At 37.3% G+C, this 20,250-nt stretch overlaps 1 protein-coding gene across 1 annotated transcript in view; it reads left to right on the top strand.

The window, feature by feature from the left end:
• Positions 1 to 20,250, top strand: part of ATP2B2 (ATPase plasma membrane Ca2+ transporting 2) — a 534,155-nt gene that overhangs the window by 182,989 nt on the left and 330,916 nt on the right. Inside the window, exon 3 of the mRNA XM_054035362.1 lies at positions 17,573 to 18,057. Coding sequence (XP_053891337.1) covers positions 17,859 to 18,057 — 199 coding nt within the window. The 5' untranslated portion in view covers positions 17,573 to 17,858. The remainder of the gene's footprint in view (positions 1 to 17,572; positions 18,058 to 20,250) is intronic.

Raw genomic sequence — 20,250 nt, 5'->3', positions numbered from 1 at the left:
TTTCTTGTCTTGATTCATGTTTCTTCCTTTAAACTGGTGAGCCATTAAGAGCAAAGGTCCTTGTCTCTGAGTCCTGTGGCTTCTATGTATTTCAAATTTGGTTGCCTCTTTATACCAGCTTAACTGGGGGATGTTTTAATCACAGGAGAATAAATGTTTTGCTATTACAGCATGAATTCTGGTCTGCTCTGAACTGGGTAATTGATTATATTAATCTGACTGTTACCAATTTAAGCATTACACTATATCTTGAATGACAGTAGGGGTAAACAAATTCAGCAAATAAACTGTCCTCCCAGTGTGTTCTCAAGTGACAGATCAGGTCAACTGGAGAAACAGATAAACAGGCACATACATACAGATTTTCTTGTGTCATTGCCTTTTGACTGTGATGTATGCAGACAGCCAGTGAGCAGAATGCTATAAGATTTTCCAGCCTTTTTATTATGTAGGTAAAGTGGATATGTTTTGGGGGTGAGAGAGCACAGTGGAGAATTCATGCAATGAGGATGGTCTTTTTTTTCCTCCTGTGAAAGATTGATAGGTCAATCTAGATGTATATACTACATATACATTATTGTTTGTATTCTAGTAATGCCTGGAGATCCCAGTTGAGACTGGGACCCCATTGTGCTATGTACAGAACAGAGACAACCCCTTTTCTAATCTGTAAAGACAAAGAAAGGGAAAATGGCGGTCTTTTCTCCATTTTATAAATGGGGAATGAGGGCAGAGAGAAAATGTTACTTGCCTACAGACACAGGGAAGTCTGTGGCAGAAGTGAGATTTGAACTCAGCTGTCTTGAGTCTGTCTAGTGCTTTAACCCCCTCATCCTTCCCCTCATGTACATGTGCACTGAGCTTACAAGAAGTGCACTTTTTATAAGCTTAAATAGGTAAGAAAATAAGTTATATACAGTGACAGTGCAGACAGAGAAAGAAAAACAGTAATTTGGGTGGGACTGATGTAGTCTTGGGGGTAAAGTTTTCAAAAGCACTTGAATGGCTTAGGAGACTAAATCCCATTTTCGAAAGGGACTTAAGCTCCTAAATTCTGTTGTCTTTCAATAAGACTTAGGCTCGTAAGTGCCTATGTCACTTTTTAAAAATGGGACATAGATGCTTTTGAAAATTTTACCCTAGGACTGGGAAACTTCAGGTCCTATTAGAAATCGCAGAAAATCCAAGTTAAGTTACATTTTTAAAGGAAATGTTTTCAGTTAATTCACAGGTGATTTAATTAATACTTAAATGAACCACACATTATTTTTAAAAGAATTTTAAGATGAAAAGAACTTAATAGCTAAGAATTCATTTCCCAGTCAATGGCATTATTGGGGCATGAGAAATTACTGTAATTTCAAAAGCTGCCAGGGTTACCCGGACTTCTAATGAGCTCAGACAAATTGAGCATTGTGGAAAAATTCAACCTGCTAAAAGTAGAACTAGGATTTTCAGAGGCGACTAGGGGAGTTAGGCATCCAAATACCGTTAAAATTCAGTGGTATTTGGGAGCCAAACTCACTGTTCTTTAAAATTGCACATTAAATTTGTTCATTTAATCACTTAAGCTAAAATCTTACAAAAAATAAGTTGTGTTGGGCTGTATTTTTTCACTTTATTTTTGTGAAATGAGCTTAGAGGTTTGTCGTGGCTGCAGGAATGGTGGTTGGATGGAATAGGAATATGGTTACTGATTTTTGGTTAATACTTTCTACCTTTTTCGTTTTTTTTTAATCTTAGTGCATAAAGTGATTAAATAGAGATTCTTTTGATAAACGCAGGCTGATTTTGGTGGGCTTTTGTGAGCTGGGCTATTCTGTGGTTTTGGGTGTAAGAAGCCATATAGACCTAGATGGTTTTGCCATGGTGTGGAATCTGGCAAATTGGTAATAGCTGTTTCTCCTACTTGTTTGTTTGGTGGTGCTAGAAAGAATTGTTTTTCTGGTACAATGAATTAGGTTACTTTTGGCAGAACTCTTGAAATGAGAATTATACATCTATTTAATGTGTTTCACCCAGTTGGATGGATTCTACCAAACAAAACATTACTTGATCCTGAACTACTTCTATCTGGAGCAGTAAAGTTGTACATGTTATACAACATTGGTACTAACCTCATAGGCCTGGCCTATACTAGGATTAAAAAAAAACCCCTAACATGTTAGCTAACAAGTTTTGACCAGCCCTCCCCCCACCTTTTATCTTAGTCTTGATATATCCATAGATAACCATGACCATCACTGGCAGTGCTGGCTAGTGAGTCATGTTGTTTCCATCACTCATGATTTTGCAAGTATCTAATGTCTCGTCTCGTTCTTGGCTTTAAACTTCTTTCAAACATAAATAAATTCCCACACTGGAAAATGTATATTTAACTAGCTTGTGATGTTGTATGAGGTTTGGACTGAAAAGGAGTTTCCTTGTACACAGAGCCTTAAATCTGAAATTTCTAGTTTCTATTTTTTTATGCCGAGTGCTCTACTGTGTGTGTGTGGGGGGAGGGGGGGGAGGGGGGGGGGAAGACAGGGACCCTACATACGAAATAGTAGTATTTAAAAAGTGTAAAATCAGTAGTTACAGGAGAATAAGTCACTTAACATGGAAACTATTATACAATACCAGCAACTTAATGGGAAAGAAATGTATTGGAAAATGTTCTGTTTGTAACCCTTGTGTATAATTAATCAGGTTTTTCTGTAAACACATAAGTGTTTGTTAGAGCTGTCTGGAGACCAACAATTCCATTTCACAAAGACTTTTGGGGTTTTGAAATTTGTTTTGTTAGAACAAAAACCAAACCTTTGTTTCATGAAAACTTCCGAAGTTCATCAAAACATCTATTTTTGGATCAGAAAGGTCAGGTTTTCAGTCTGAGTCCGTCTCTCTCTCTCTCCCTCCTTTGGGAATTGACCAGAGTGTCCACCTTGGACCTGGGAAACCTTTCCATTGAAAATTTAATTGAAATGGATATATTTCTACATGAAACATTTCCGGTTTGAAAAAATGCCATTTTCTGACCAAAAGAAAGTTTAATAAAAAGTACTGCAGCCAGCTTTAGTGTTAAAGTCTTTGTTTTCTGGTATTCTTTTGAATGGGTGATGACTTCTTTAATTGTTAGAGGTTAGAGCAGGGGTCAGCAACCTTTCAGAAGTGGTGTGCCGAGTCTTCATTTATTTACTCTGATTTAAGGTTTTGCGTGCCAGAATACATTTTAACATTTTAGAAGGTCTCTTTCTAAAAGTCTATAATATGTAACTAAACTATTGTTGTATGTAAAGTAAATAAGCTTTTTAAAATGTTTAAGACGCTTCATTTAAAATTAATTTAAAATACAGAGCCCCCCCAGTCCGGTGACAGGACCCAGGCAGTGTGAGTGCCACTGAAAATCAGCTTGCGTGCCACCTTTGGCACGTGTCTCATAGGTTGCCTACCTTGGGGTTAGAGTATTCGTTTGCTGGCAAAATAGACCAGTGATTACAGGAGTGCAAGCATTGTGAACCTGAGGGCACCTCTAGCTTAATGACAAAAGTCCCAATGCTGGAACATGTGCTTAACTTTAAGCATGTGAGTTTATTGCATCCAGTAGAATTGGCTTAAATGTATATATCTGAGCCTTTGCAGAATGAGGGCCTAACTGTGGAAAAGTATGGGTAATTCCACAATAACGTAACTGCAGAGAGAGAGAGAGAGATATTTTATTTTGTCACTGGAGTTAAAATGTGTCCCGCCCCCATCTGTGATGCTACAACACGTTTCTGTTGGAATCCTTTTCCAGTCAAAAAATTAGAGTTGGTGTCAGCTTCAAAAGCTTAGGTTTGTAGCAATCATTTGATGAGCATTACTAATGGGAGCACTTCAAAGGTTTAGTTTGGAGGAGCATAAAAAATTCAGATACTTATCCAAATCATTTTGATCTAGAAATGAGGATAGAAATCTTGTGGAAACTGACTGGATTTTTTTTTTCGGTATTATTATTATTTCCCTCCCCAAGAAAATACAGAATTCAACAAAACAATGTAAATATGCTATTTTGTGTCCTCAACAATTATTGTTGATAGGACAGATTAAAACAAGAAATTGACTTTTGTGGCAGGATGTCTGACACTTTTTTTTCTGAAATAACCTTTATATTGGTGGTCATTTTTTTTTAATTGAGATGGAAACTCATGGTTTTCTGATTTTCCTTAATAGTAATTACTAATAGGAGACAACCCAGAACATTTTGTGTGTTCATGTTTTCACATCTATAAAATAAAATGTTGACTACTTTTATTCTTTCAGTAACTCCATATCATATGTGCTCATTTTACTTGAAAAGGATTTTATTTAATTAATTTTTAAACTGGCAGCTCTGTAAACTGTACTTGGCATCTGAAAGTAAAGTGGTTGATTAGTTAAATCCACTTTGAAGAGTTATTTTATGGAGGTGCTTTTCATCAATAGAACTCAAAACAGCTTTCAGTAACATGCAGGAGCCTTCTTTTTGTGTCTATTTTTGCCATGCTTCAGCTTCCTCTGCAGCTGAGAGTGACATTGGAGCCTTTGAAACTCATGTTCTGAAACTACCTGCAGTTTTTGTTATTTCTAAAGCTGCTAGAGACAGTGTTGTTTCTCCAGATAGGAATTGTTTTTTAAAAGTGTTAAGATTCAGTTTAAAAAAGATCAGAAAAATAAAATAGTGAGGAAACCTAAAGTTTATTCTGTTTTCTTCTCTATTAATTGGGATAGACCTTAGATATAAGGAAATGGTTACGGGAGAATGTTGTGGAATGTCTTTAGCTCTACTGCTGTGGATGTATACATATATTTTTAATCTAGTTAAGTCCATATCTCCCCCACTACAAAATGTTCAGCCAAATATCAATGGGTTTTAGACTAAACATTATGTTTCAGTAAATATTTTTCCTTCTTTTCTTTCTGATCTTCTCTTCTGCCCCATTCCCCTCCTTCTGAGTCTAGGCTAGGGTGACCAAATGTCCCGATTTTATAGGAACAGTCCCGATATTTGGCGCTTTGTCTTATATAGGCTCCTATTACCCTCCACCCCATCCCGATTTTTCACACTTGCTGTCTGGTCCAGGCTCTCTTTATCTTACAAGCAGGATAGCTTGTCAGCCATTTTGTCAAATCTTGTATAGTTGCTTGGACAAGAATATATATAAAGAAATCAGTTTCTATTTTCACCAGCTGCTCTTTATCCTGTATGTTGAAGTCATACGCCTGGGACATGAAATTATAAATTTAGGTTTATGAAAGATGCATCTATCTAGTGCTCTATGTGCATTCGCAGTTTAAAAATATGTACTTGACCAAATGCAAATTGACCCAATGTTAACACCACATTGAAGCCACAAATCAAGTATTTTCATCCTCACATTACCTGCCACTTTGCAGAAAGCATAGATAAATAAGTGACTACACACCCAGAAAGTCAGCACACTTGGGCTCTGTTGCGCCAAAATGGGAGGCCAATTCTAAAATGGAAGGTCCTACACTAAGGAAAACCCTTTGCCAGCCCCATAACAAATATACTTAGGGAGTTTCAGCTCAGATGTCCCGACTGACCTCAAATACCATGGTAAGGCACAAAGGGAGAGATGGTCTCTAAAATACACAGGTTTCTAGTTTAAAAGAGATTTGTAGATCAACACTTTAAATGGCAACCAGAAATTAAAGGAAAACCAGTGCAATCTGTGGAACAAAGGTGTATGCTCTTTGCAAGAAGCATGCTAAATTCAGCAAGTGTCTATATTCTACAATAGCTGAAACTACATGGTCTTACAGTTTATCCTTAATTAGAGCACATAACAGTGATCCCATCTTTAGGTGAGATAGGCAAGGTCCACATCAGAAAGGAAAGGTAGTGATTATCTTATCAATTGCAGAAAAAGAAAAAGCTGTTTTCTCCATTGCTTCTACTTGAAGATCTAGAAGCAGCTAAGGGTCCAGTTTGACCCCAGTTTCCAGACTCAAATTAAAAAAGGTGGGCAAACCAGCCCAATCAGTAGGGCAGAATTGCCTTCACCATCTCCTTTTGTTGTTGAATTTGGTATTACAGAAGGTTTTTTTTATTGAGGGATGCACTTCACTACCCATCTAACTGTCATAGCATGGTGTATGAAGGTCCAGAGGATATTAACTACTGAGATTCAGTAGGTATTTGCCTAATACAATACATACTATTACTATGCAATCAAAAACTAGGAAATTGGATTTGTGAGGCACTTATTTTATTCAGATACTTGTAGGTGGTTTTTGATCCACATATCTACATAGTAAGCTTTTGACCTATTTTACCAAAATTAACTAGGAAAATATAGTCCCATGAATTTTGTTTTATAACAGTACGAGATCATGTATACCTTGTGCCCTTGAATGACATGGTGCATACCAGTAATGCTGCCTCTCCTCTCCACCTCTGTAATCTCCACTTTCCAGTCTTGCTACTCCATATTCAGGTCCTTTCAACACTACCTATAGATGGCTACCTCGTACCCATCCTGCATCAGGACAAGGGAAGATAAATCCAGCCTGCTGGTTGTAGTAAACAACCTCTGGCTTAGCTGTCTTTCTGCAAATTTCAGGACTGTCCTATTCTTGTGCTAATTCATCACTAGTCATGTTACAGAACAACTTTCTTTGAAGTGGGCCCATAGCCCTGGGGTGCTCATGGTAAGTACTGCAGCCATGAGACTTGTAACAATGCCACTATTGATTAGTGCTAGAAACAGAGACCAGCTGCACTTGGCTCTTTCTGAACTACTCAGGCTATGACTCCCTCTCCTGCCCTTTGCCCAAGGCAGTTGTAGCCATGTGACCTGTATTTCATGTGTGCAAAGGGGTCATGGCACTGATCCTCACAGCTCCCAACCATCCCTCGTGGTTCAGCGCTGACCACCTCCTCCTTCCTCTTCTGCACAAACTCTCCTTTCATGGTGCAGGCCCACTTCCAGTGATAGATCAAAACTAGATTCCACTCCTAATTGCAAGGAGGTACAGAAACAATAGTAACTACAACTGAATTATGATCCAGAACTGCCTAGCTACTATGTAAGGCTTCACTCTAGCAGAGTACTTCAGTATGTGCACAATTTTCAGCGCATGAGCAGTCCCATTGAACTTAGTGAGACTATTCATGTACTGAAAATAGAGCACATGCTGAAGTGCTTTGTTGGATTGGGGGCTAAGTGTGCTACTGCTGATTAAACCATTAATTACATCAGTGTCCACTGATGAACTGGAAGAGGGCTGTTGAGATACCTTAGAGAGACTGCAGGACAGTTCAGAATAGTTTTTCTTCAGTTTATCTCGTATTTCAGTGTGCCCCTGTTCTTGTTATGGCAGTATTGCTGGATGCTGATAAAGATAATATTCTGAGGAGTCTCAGGCATTGAATCTCCATTTCTTACCTGCTAGTTACTTATATTCGTGTCTGGGCTTTTTTCATCAAACATGTTACAATATTGTAATTCCAAAAGCAACAGATTTATTTTTAACCTAGCAAGGGCTATAAATACAAAAGAAAATTACAAACTCTCATGGTTTGAAGAAATCCCAACTGAACTCAACAAGGGAGAAGATATTAAATACAACTACCAAGCATGGCTTTTAAATAAATCGCAGTGTTAACATCTGAGTAATGATGGTGATAATTTGCTTGCCTGTTTAAAAGGGTTAGCCTCTGTTTGCAGTGAAATTTGTCACGTGACCCAATTGGTGATGCATAGTCATTACTTGTATCCTGTTTTATTGTATACATTTTTTTGTCTAATTGTATGATTTTAAGGTGCTGTGCTGCAAGGATCTACATAGCTGAAATCACTTTTTATCCACCAATTGATGTGTGCTGCTGTTTTATCAGCTTATTTTTTTGAGCCTCCAGCTAGGATAATGTGCTTGAGGGAAAATTATACCCTACATCAGCGGGTTTGTTACAGCGCGTTGTACATTATTGGTAATTTGAATGCACCCAGATAAAAATAGAAAGGTTAAGTAGTTTTCCAAGTGTTGCTGATGTGAAACAGAAAAACGAGTTGTGTCTGAAGCATACCAGTTTTGAAGTGGGAAAATTTTATTTTTGCATCCTGTTGTCCATGTTCTCTTTCAAGGATGGGACTTGCATATTAGCATGGATTCTCATTTGCTTCTAGAATTCTCCCCCCATGCTCCCCAATCGTTTCCCCTTTTTTCTGACACATTTTTAGGGTTAATGAAGCTTTCCTAGATGTCAGCTTTGGTATATGTATGTATATACAGAAAGTGTTTTTCCCTGAGGTGGTGGTGTTTCCTGTCAATTAGAATGAATTGCAATAAAATGGTGATCTGCTGTAATGTGGTGGTCCTCTAAATTTTTGTCCTTTGATTTTTCTTCCAGTAGTGTTTAAAAAAATCTGATTTTGCTCATATGTTTTCAGTAGACAGGAAGAATATAGTTTCTGTGGTTGGTGCATTTACACTGTGCATGTATATTATATTGTAAATCTATAATTTTTCCACCTCTTTCCAAAACACCTTAAGGCTATGTAAGACAGAACAATTGGTGCAGAGCAGATTCTAGTGTTGTGAAAGTATCTAGGAAAAATATATAGTAGATTTAAAAAAAAAATCAATCTTCTATGAATGTCCTATTTAAAATCACTGCTGAACATCATTTTTTGTCTTTCACAACTGAAGCCCAATGAGGATTAAAAAGTCCTTATCTGTAATTTTCTTAACAGTGACCTTGATTGACAGTTGGTATCACATAATCAGTTGCCTGTTTTTTCTCCCTAATCCTTTCATGATGATTTACATGATCCTTACATACCTCACCTGTAGCTCTGATTCTATCATTCCAGTAGAAAGTTCACAGGGACAAATGCGTGTTCACAGCTTTGGGTCTCTTCATAGATTAAATGTACTTCAGAAACATGTATCACATCTTATTCTAACATTTTATTGGATAGTCCCTTAAATGCTGAAAGCTTTGTGGTCAGAGTATAGAGAAAAAAATCATGACTGTTTTTAATGGCTGGTGGTTAAAATAAGCAGATTGATGGTGTGACCTTTAAAATTGGAGGGGGGCTGTAGCCAAATCCTCGGCTCAGATCAAAATCTGCAGTTCTAACTTTTTCCAGTTACCAGCCAAATCAATGGACACTGAGGTGTGGGAAAGTTTACTGTCAGATCTGGAATTCAAAGCTGCAGAAGTTTGGGCCTACCACCATTTTAAAATATGAGCTGGTACAATACAGATTATAGGAATTTACCTCACAAGAGAACCCTAGAAAATCTGATATTTTAATATTATTCTTTCTTTATTTGTAAAGTTTATCAAGTACAACTATGTGCTAATTTTTAATGTTAAAAATATCCTTTGTTTTTGAAAGAGAGTAGCTTTGTTTACTATAAGTTTGCCTGCTTTGTCTTGTTTATTAATAAAATAAAGATATTTAATTTATTTAATTTATTTATAAATAATAATAAATGTATCCCAGAAGTTTGGTTGGGTAACTTAGTCAGGGTCCAGTTATTATTTATCATTCCAACTAAACCAATAGTTAGTATTGGTCTATTTCTATCACCAGACACTTGGAACAAATAAATAATGTGGAGAGAATAATATAGCAGCATTGCGTAGCATCAATAATGAATTTTCCCCAATTGTAAAAGTTTGGAGGTAACGGGGAGTGTAATATGTGAAATGCTCAGATATTAAAAGGGAGGAAGAAACATTCCTTAGAAAGCAGTAAGGTAAAGAAACAGGTATGGGTGATAGGGAACAGTAAATTAAAGATGAGCTTGCAATGTGATATGCTGGCACAAAAGGGAGGATGGGAGAATTTGGACTGCTTACTTACAGCATCACATCATAGAAAATTATATATAGTACTAACAAGTCCTCACTTATAGTACAATACTGCTTCTAATTCTGGGCAATTCAATATTGGAAGAAGCTGAAAAAAGGCAACTAAAGTAACTCAGTTATGGAGAGAATGCTCTCTCTCTCTCTCTCTCTCTCTCATATATGATAAATAGAGGATGTTAACATCTATGATCTTTGTAGAGAATGGACAGCAGGGAGGAAGAGGATTGACAAGGTTCATCTGAAGGAGTATATAACTAGGAGTAACAGGATGATATTAAGAAAAGAACAATGAAGAATGAATATCTGATACATTTGTCAGTAGTCATGATGTTTACTAAATGTATTATATTAATATGAAATAATGGAAGCCCATTGCTTCGGTCATGTAAAATTGGACCAGACAGTTGTGCACTGACAGGTGGATGGGCTAGACATAAATTACACAGGCTGGGCCCAGTCCAATTTACGGGGGAAAAGTTTGGATTTCCTCAGCTTTCAGTCTCTCTGCTTAGGTTAGTATCCTGCCATTCTCCCCTATACACAAGTCATGGCAATTTTAAAATTCTGAATATAAAAGAATGGTTCATCATTGTTTAGTGCCTTACAATTCTTTGATGGGTTGTAAAGTACAACTCCAAAAAGTATGGATCTGTGGAGGTGGTTACTGAATAAGAAAAATCCAGTTACTGCTATGTAATGCAGGTTTTTAGTCTCTGGAGAGTACAAAGCTGATAGAAAATAGCCTCATTTATCCATGAAGGTCAAACAATTTGAGGTAGTAGTAAAGTGGTTACAAGAAATGAGAGCGGCAAAAGCAGCTTTCTAGAATGTATGGCCTGTACAGATCCTATTGGGGGAAAATGCCTTTGCATAAAACCAGGTTTTTTTCCCCTTTTGTTAAATCTCTCTTAAATATGTTTGGCTTTATACTGATTTAACACAAACAAATTACCACCCAAAACTGCAGTCACTTATAACAGTCACTGGAGTCAATGGAAACTGACACCTGTCATATGACAAGGCTTCTAATGTTTTTTTAATCCTGACCCATGTCAGGTGACTGGCAACAGGAAAGAAAATTCAGTCTCTTACTAGTAGTCGTGCATGTCTCACCTTTACAAACCTTATGTACATTGATTGAAATCCTGGCCTCATTGAAGTCAAAGATTTCACCTGTATAGCTTAATCTGAAACGCTCCATTTATTTTAGTCCTTAATCATGTCAGTACTTCAATTGACTTCACTGGGACCTCTCATGAAAGTAAGGGTTGCAGGATTAGACCTTGTATCCTATTTGGTTCAAAAGGGTACGTAGTGTAATCAGCTACTGTAGATGATTTTATTTCCTAAATTATTAGTTCTCCCCAACTATATTGTTACAGAAAGGGGAAAAGTCTCTGTTTATCTGTGTCAGTTTTATTTTTGTATATATAATATTCATTCTAGCTAAGTAGGATTAGTGCATTGGTTAATAGTCACTAGGAAATTGCCCATGTTTAGTAGGACCTATTAACTAAGGAAACATTTCTTTGGGATCATAGTTCTAGTAAACAGCAATATCTGCCTGTAGAATAAAAGAAAAATGATTAATAAAACATGGATAGGAGAGTATAACTGGTCCAAAAAATACCTATCAAAGATTGACAGAGTTTTATTTGTTAGGTAAAGCAGCTTTATAGTACTTAGCAGAGACACTGATTCATGGTGAATGGAACAGAGGAATTGTCACTTTGGGAATTACAACAGTATGTGTCTGGTTGTCTGGGATTAAACTAGTATACTATTCCCCCCCCACCCCCCCTTACTTCTTGGATTTTTTTATTGTTGTTTTGAAGAACCTTTACTTAACTTTTTTTTTTTAAGCAGTGATCACTTATCAAACTTTACCATATCATACTATCAGAAGAAATGTAATATTTCCATGTTAGTCTATGACTACACTAGAAAGCTTATAAGTGACACAGCTGTACCAAGCAGCTGAGCTGCTGGAGGATCTCTCATGTAGCCTCTCTATGCCGACAGGAGAGAGCTCTCCCATTGGCATAATTAAACCACCACCAACAAGCAGTGGTAGCTATGTGGCAGAAGAAGCTCTTCCACTAACAGTGCTGTCCACACCGGTGCTTCTGGTGGTGAAACTTATGGTGTGTGTAATATCCACACCCCTGAGCGACATACGTTTTGCCGACTTAAGTGGTAGTGTAGACATAAGAATACCAGAACAAGATCTGTCTGTCTATATCTTATTCTGGCATTCATATGTCTACATAAGACATAGTTTCAGCATCTCAGATATAAAGGCATGTGAAGTTTTTTGCACTAGATTTTTGTTTGTAATGCTTGCCATGAACTGTGTATTCAGTATGGATGAATTATTTACCAGTTTGTTTATGAATTTCAATTTGCAATAAATTATGTAGAGATGCCATTATGAAGAAATATTTTCCAGAGTATATTTAGCTGCAAAGACCTGTATCTCTTTCTTGATCCACTCTTGGGTCCTCAGACAGGTATCAAACAGGAATACACATTTGTGAAGGTGAAAAAGTAGTTCCATTCAACTACTTCAAGTCTTGTTCCTTAGTTTCCTCTGCATGTAGTTTGCTCCTGATAATTATGTTTCAGAGCTAATATCCTTTTAAGATGAGAGAGTGTTCTTGTACTTCTCAGAGTGTTTTATTAGTTTGGCTGGCTGTGGATTCTGTCAGACAACACATCCATCATTCTGAACTATCAAGGTTATATTCACTGCTAGAAGAACTGGGGACTTTTTTTATTTTATTTTATTTTATTTTATTTTATTTTATTTTATTTTAGATGAAAGCTTAGATCTTATGGTGAATACAACCAAATCTTTGATAAATCCTTAGTTCTGGGATTGATCATGCTGTTCTTGCTTGTCCCAAACCTTCACTGAGTACAAGGATTTCATGATCCTTGTTCTGTGAAATGGCAAACCCAGGGCTGATCTACCACTGTGTTACACCAGTTTAATTTCAATGGAACTCCACTAAAATCAGGCTACCAAAATTCTTGGCAATGATATCTACATAAACATCATTCTAATCCATTATCAAAACATTTACAAGCTTCCAGGGATGATATTTTACTGATTAGGAAATAGAAGGATAGTTTTCCCAGCAGGCCTGCAGTTAGTTCATCCAAATCACTTCTTATTTAATTGGTATGTATTTCCTTCAAACAATTGGAAGCTGAAAAATATTTGATTGGGGTGCTGTAGGAATGAATGGCTGTTCCAAGGCAAAGCCTTTCCAAATAAGAATTAAAAAAATCAGTGCATTAGAATTAAAAACAACAACAACTTAGTTTTCAGTGCATTCACATAGTAAAAATCTGTTACCTTTGAGGAACAAACAATCCAAGAGTTACCTTCATTTTGCATAAGGCAATGTATTTTCTTACATTTCTTTTATGAGTAAAATAATGATTATTTGCAATTAAATTTAAACTTTGTTAGTGGATATTGACAGTAGGAATGAAAAGTCTTTTTGCTACCTAAACTAAGTATATACAAGGTGCTACATTAGATTGATTTGATACAACCAATGTTTTCAACCACTGTAAGTGACTGCTTTTCATCTGCATTTTTAAAAATTTTGTCTAATGTTTTTTAGAGATTATTCAATAAGAAAATCAAATGGACTAAAAGCAGTTGTCTTAGACTAGAGAGAGAATTGTAACTTATAAAGATGTGGCATTCATTTTTCAGTATAGATATATCGGCTCTGATGAGCTTTTCTCTTCCTGTCTGCAGCACATTCTAGAGAGCATGCTTTGCCTACCAAATACAGAGTAGTGCCCAGGGACGGCTCTATGTATTTTGTCGCCTGAAGCACGACAGTGAGGCAGCCTTTGGCTGGTAACGCGGATTTGGCGGCATGCCTGCGGGAGGTCCGCCGGTCCCGCTCCTTCGGCGTACCCGCCGCCGAAGTCGCGGGACCGGCGGACCTCCTGCAGGCATGCCGCCGAAGGCAGCATGACTGCCGCCCTCACAGCGACCGGCAGGCCGCCCCCTGTGGCTTGCCGCCCCAGGCACACACTTGGTTCACTGGTGCCTGGAGCCGCCCCTGGTAGTGCCTACAGGTCCTAACCAAGATCAGGGTTCCATTGTGCTATACACAGCACAGATACACACAGACATCAGGCTCCCTGGCTGGACTACATCTCCCACAACACAGTCATGTGATTCCCTGAGACACCACTGAGAGTAGTAAGTTGAGTCTGCATTGTATTGTTGGAGATGTAGTCCTCCAGGGAACCCAGCCCATTGTAGACAATGGGGGCCCAAATTACAACTCCCAAAAGGCAAGGGCAATATAGTTTACTGTTGACCTGACATGAAAAGAATCATTTTAGGTCAATTCAACAAAATAAAAAAATTCAATTTAAGGAACGTCAGTGTTTCATTTCAATCAAAAATGGCAGAACAGAATGTTTTGACATTTCTGAATAAATTGTTTTTCAGAATTTTGTTTTATGAAAAAAAATCAGATTTTCATCCTATTTCAGGATGAAAGCAATATGGAAATAATGGAATTCCCATAGCATGGAAATTCTGAATTTTGCTCCGCTCTCATGAAGAGTTCCATTTTGAACCTACAAATCCTGGAGCCACACTGGTCCTGGGAGTCATGCCACATACCGATCTCATGTTTTAGATTTCTCAGCTTTTGATAAAGAAGTATTAATCTCTCAGTAAGGATGAGGTGGCCCATCTATCAGTCACAGTCAACTGGTATACACTTGGCAAAGTTCCTAGAATTTTCATAAGATATTCCAGAATGATATGAAGCCTTCATATCTTGTTCCACAGGATTAGAGAGATTCATTATTAGTGAATAATGTTAATCATACTTTGTGCTTTTTATATTTTACCATCTGCCTTTGAAAAACACTAGGGATGTTATTTCCTTGGTGTCATGCCAGTGGGTGAATCCCAAAGATCACATGAACTTTGAAATACTTTTTGCTTGAGCACTAATGGAAGTACACCTCTCAATTTAGTGGTTTACTGATTAATATTTAATTGAAAGTCAAATAAAAAATTAAACAGGCAGATGATTCAATCATATGCAAAGGAACAACATCCCTGGCTAATGTTGGCTGACAAATGACAAAAGTGGCATTTCCAAGAGTAGGAACAAATATTAATACATAGTGATGGTGCTATGATTAAAAAAAAGTGTGTTTTGCTTAACAGTAGTATTCCTGTGAACATCCCACAGAGAAAAATCCTCTGGCAGACACATTTGACATCCAGCCTTAATACCCTTTGCATTACTAATGAAAACAGTAGGTGGATTCATCAAAGGGAATTGATTTCCTTGTAGTTTCATGAACCACTTTTAAGGACTTGGTCAGAAAAAAAGAGAGAGAGAGAGAAAAACAAACAAAAAATAGCAATGCGCTCTCTGCTATGTAAATGCTGCAAGTTCTTTACATTATGGCTGGTGCTGTGATACCCCGTGGTCAAATGCTTTAGACACATACATTCTATAAATAGCATTTCTGTGCCAGTCTGCAAGTAGCAATCTGTCTTTTTAATTATTCTTTTTCATTACTGAACCCAAATTGGTTCATGTCAATGTCTTTGGCTGATATTTCAGCTCAAACACTAACATGCTTTCTGGTGAGATTTCCTGGCTTTCATCCATTCATAGATGAAACCATAAATGGACAGATCCTAAAATGTGCTGATGTCTGCTGTTTCCAAGCAGTGGGAGTTTTGGGGTTCATTACCTTTTGGGCTCAGGCATGTTGTGCAGGAATTCACAACTTTTCCTCTCTATTTTACCAACTTTTTTGAATCAAACCCAAACAATGTTTTGAGCTAGTTCCCATTTTATCCAAATCTGGCTACCAGTCCCTCAGGAAAAAATCTGTTAGATACACAGAGAGAGGTATTTTTGAACTTGCTATGTTTTGACGTATCTGTAATTAAATTGATACTGCAATCACTGTTTTGCATTCAACCGTAGCAGCCTGTGTGTGAGAAAATGTAGGATACCTCCTGCCTTCTGAAGATGCAGTTATTACATTTTGAAGGATAAAAGGTCTTTTTTATTCCTTCCAATTTCTCTTTACCTTTGTATTTATTGTGCAACATACACCGCGTTTCCCCATCAAATTTCTATGCCCTGCAGGGGGTGAAAGAATACATGAAGTGCTGTGTCGCAGAATTATCACCACCAGGAATTTCACAATGAGCATGGGGTGGGGAAGAAGAATTCTCATCTAACATTTGACTGATACCTGGATTCTGTGCTGTGGTAATAAAATTCTGATGCTCTGATATTCCATGGAATTCAAAGGAATGACATGTACTTTTTGCTAGAGGTCCATATTGCATGTTTTAGCTGGTGTTTTAAGCAGTTTCAAAATAGATAATGTAATTGTGGGCAAATAGGAAATATTAAACACTGAAAACATTATCCCCTTGAAATCAATGGCAACACACTCTTTCAGTGGGCCCAGAAGTGATATTAGCTGTATGTGGGCATGGAATTAAGGTTGTCATGACCATGTCAAGATGGGGGGTTAAAAACATTTGGTTCATTCTTTTTCCCTTTGCATAAACTTTGCTGTAACAATTCATTTCTTTGTGACTGGCACGCTGCTTAAAAAAAAAAAATCCACTCTGACAGTCAGAGGTCCATCGTTCATTAGTCTGATACCATACTCAAACCTTTTCTGTCATGTGAGAAATATTCAGGGGTCTATAGATTAGGCAGTGAACAGGCACTATCCCACTTCAGGCAAAAAAGAAACCTTTAATCTCTGTTAAAACTCTATGACAAAGTATAATAGCTGGTCTCAACAGCATTTCAACCAAGTTCATTAGACTATGTATAAGGAGAGCAGATTTTAAAGGCTGGCTTAGAAAGTAATCAGTTGGTCTCCCAGATGGTCCAAATGTGACTCTTCAGGAGTATGCATGTTAAAAAGCCTGTATAAGTACAGCCTTTTCTTTATTTGAATGCTTTGTAGCTCTCAGGCCAAAGCTATCAAATGTGTTGGTGAGTCAGCAGTTAGTGCTGAAGGAAAGCAAACTGAAACCTTCCCATTCCTATGAGAGACAGTGCTCATTGTTTTGCCTGAAGCACTCAGGTGCTTTATCTCCTTTCCTGTGTGTGTTTATTTTCCTAGCTGACAAAGCTGCAATGCTTAATTTATTTAAATGTATTCTGGATTGGCAATGAAAATGTTCCTATTCTTTCTCCTCCCTCCCCCATTTTACTTTCCTTGCACTGAAAAATGGTTTATGTAATGGATGAAGGCATAAGTAATAGTATTCAATTAATTTTTATTACTTTGTAGTCCTTCATGGGTTTTTTGTTCTTGTCAGATGAAAGATTGATATAGCAGTATGAACCAGAGCACATACCAGAGGCACATCTAGACTGTTGGACTAATGGCTTACTTATTAATATTCATGAGCCATCTCATTTAGCAGGCGCTCTTGGGACTTGATTAAAGTAAGGAACACTGCTATTGCTGCTGTAGCTGGAAAGAGCCTTATGTATGACACAGCTAGCAGTATCAGTCTTTGGTGTCGGCTGTGACTAACTGCAGCAACGTGCAGACTCTTGTATCTAGTTTTTTTAAATCAAGGACTACATTTGGGAGAATGAAGTTCAAAGGCTCTTTCTGAAGGTTTTAGGTTTGCTCTTCTAACATGTGCTTTGTGTTTTGATCCCAAAGGTCCGGAGGAAGAGATGACCATGTAGATACTACAGCCTGAGTGCAGCATAATGGGAAATGGTGAATGGAATGGAGCTGGTCTGCAGCCTTGAAAGCAGCCATCCTATGGACTATTTCCTGGTCAGGGACACTTCAATCATCAGAGGCATTCTCCACTGACTTCACTGAACACCCACTGGATTCTTCTTAATCCCTTAGGTTGGAATTTGAGTTTCCTCCCTTGCAATTTTGAAGCAATTTTAAAATTCCATCTAGTATACAGAGTGGAGCAATACAATCAGCAACAATGGGTGACATGACAAACAGCGATTTCTATACCAAGAACCAAAGAAACGAGGCCAACCATGCAGGAGAGTTTGGGTGCTCGCTGGAGGAGCTGCGCTCCCTCATGGAACTCAGAGGAACAGAAGCAGTAGTAAAAATTAAGGAGACGTATGGGGACACAGAGGGCCTCTGCAGGCATTTAAAGACATCACCAACAGAAGGTAAATGCATTTCCCTTTCTTCGTTTGAGTTGGGTTGTGCAGGGTGGTGAGATTCATATAAAGGACCTCCACCTAAAGTAAATGGTGGAGGGGATAATCTTGCTTCCCTTCTGAACTAGGATTCATACAGCGCTTCTGTTATTCCCAACAATGACAATATACCACTACAAAGGAAAAACACCTCTGAAAGGGGAAATGAAGAAAGACCTAGACAACCTGCTTGTCAAATATGGCTTCTTGTTACAGCTTGTGTGTGCGTGTGTAAAAATAGGGCTGTATATTCAAGTTGTGAATGTGCTAATTACATTTGAAATAGCAGACAAATAATTAGATGAGAAATTCAGCTCCAATTTTATAGCAAAAGGAAATTGCATTCTGAGGATGCTCTAACTTGTGTATGGTTTTTTTGGGAGTAAGAGGAGAATTACTTTGAAGGAATTGTTATGCTATATGGTTATCTAGTGGTATGAAAAGAACTTTTAGGTTATGGATATTAAATTAGTCAATAGAGCAATATACAGTATATATTTTCTTATAACTAACCTTGACTTCTGGTAATACCATAGATAATTTTGCTTAGGTTACTATTTGACTATGAGTATTTGCTTTTTCTATTGGTAATTGCAACAGTGGGCCTTCCTCCATTTAATAAGCTGTGTCATAATCATTCAATAGTCAATTCTCATAAATTGCTCATAGCATTTAACACTAACTGTATTTTCATATCTAAAAGAGACAGGAACACATTAGGTTAATAACACTGTCTTTGAATCTATAATATTCATTGTCTTTGTCTTCTCTTGTAATGCCACCAAGACCCACTCATTCATTTTAATGTTTTCCCCCCTTTTTCAGAGAGGTAGAAGTGTTAGTTTAATATTTGATTCTTTTTTTTAAGTAACCTTTTAAAATTAGTCATTTAGACATGAGTAAGGAACTAATTACTGAAATTCCTGAAGTATTAGTTTAGTGATAAGCCTGTCACTTTATTATAATATCATGTAATGTGATATTGTAAGCTTACATAAGGAAAAGAGTCCTCAGGAAATAGATATGTGTTTGTCTTAAATAAATTCTTCATAGCCCTACACATACTGCTTTTCAGTTACCTATTATCAGAATTGGTCAAGTGTTGGCACTATGGTAAAGATTTAGTCCACTTAATAATGATTTACTAAGCAAAACTACCAAAAAATGAGCAACAAGTTCTAGGAGTACCAGAACCTTCACATATCATGATGTAATGTAGGAGAAACAATGAAACAGGAATATTGTGGAGAAGATTTTGGTGTAGTACAGTATGTGCTAATATACAAATATGGCAATACCTCTGAGATACATAACTCAGTACACCCATTAAATATTTGTGGAACTTTATGGACCAGATTCGCAGTTTGAGTAAGTCAGCAGAACACCATGGACTTCAAGGGAGCTTTGTCAATTTAACCAGCTGAAAGCCTAGCCTAATGTGTTCGTCGATGGAATTGTTAATTGCTTTTCCTGCACAGTCTGAAACACAAAAGGAACATTATTCCTTAAACCCAGACAGACTGCATGGATCCAAGTAATATGGTATGCTGACTCCACTACTAATCTGTAGGTGATACTTCATATAAAATAACTTTTCCCAAGCCCTCAATTTTGATCTTTATTTTTAAACTCATGGCTTGGAAGCATGTCTTTTTAGGTGGGAATACTACTGACTGATTGTATACTATATTGAAATATTTATTTAATACATGCAGAGAGGGCTTTGTATACTGGGAATCTATCTAGTTGGAGATAAAAGTCAAACTTCAAAGGGATAGTGATAGGTTAAACTTTAAATATATTTTTAAAAATAGAGCCTCATCCATTCTACTAAAACTTACTTGTATCCCTCTTTACTGTCATTTGCATTCAACACTATTACTATGACATTCTATAGGATCTTCTTTTGCTATGGAATGAAGGAAACAATCAAAATGGAGTTTGTTCATATAGACATGAGTTTCACATGCACCTAGGGTGACCAGATAGCAAGTGTGAAAAATGGGGAGGGGGGGTAATAGGCACCTGTGTAAGAAAAAGCCCCAAATATCGCGACTGACCCTATAAAATCTGGTCACCCTACATGCACCCAGAATAGTAATAGGATTGAGAGCCCAGAAAATTGCCAAGATGGTTGTGTACATTTTCAAAGGGTAAAATCAC

This window comes from Malaclemys terrapin, chromosome 7, assembly GCF_027887155.1.
Source record: "Malaclemys terrapin pileata isolate rMalTer1 chromosome 7, rMalTer1.hap1, whole genome shotgun sequence".
NCBI lineage: Eukaryota > Metazoa > Chordata > Testudines > Emydidae > Malaclemys > Malaclemys terrapin.
Note: the sequence above shows the minus strand (reverse complement) of the source record. Positions and strands in the feature narration are given on the sequence as shown.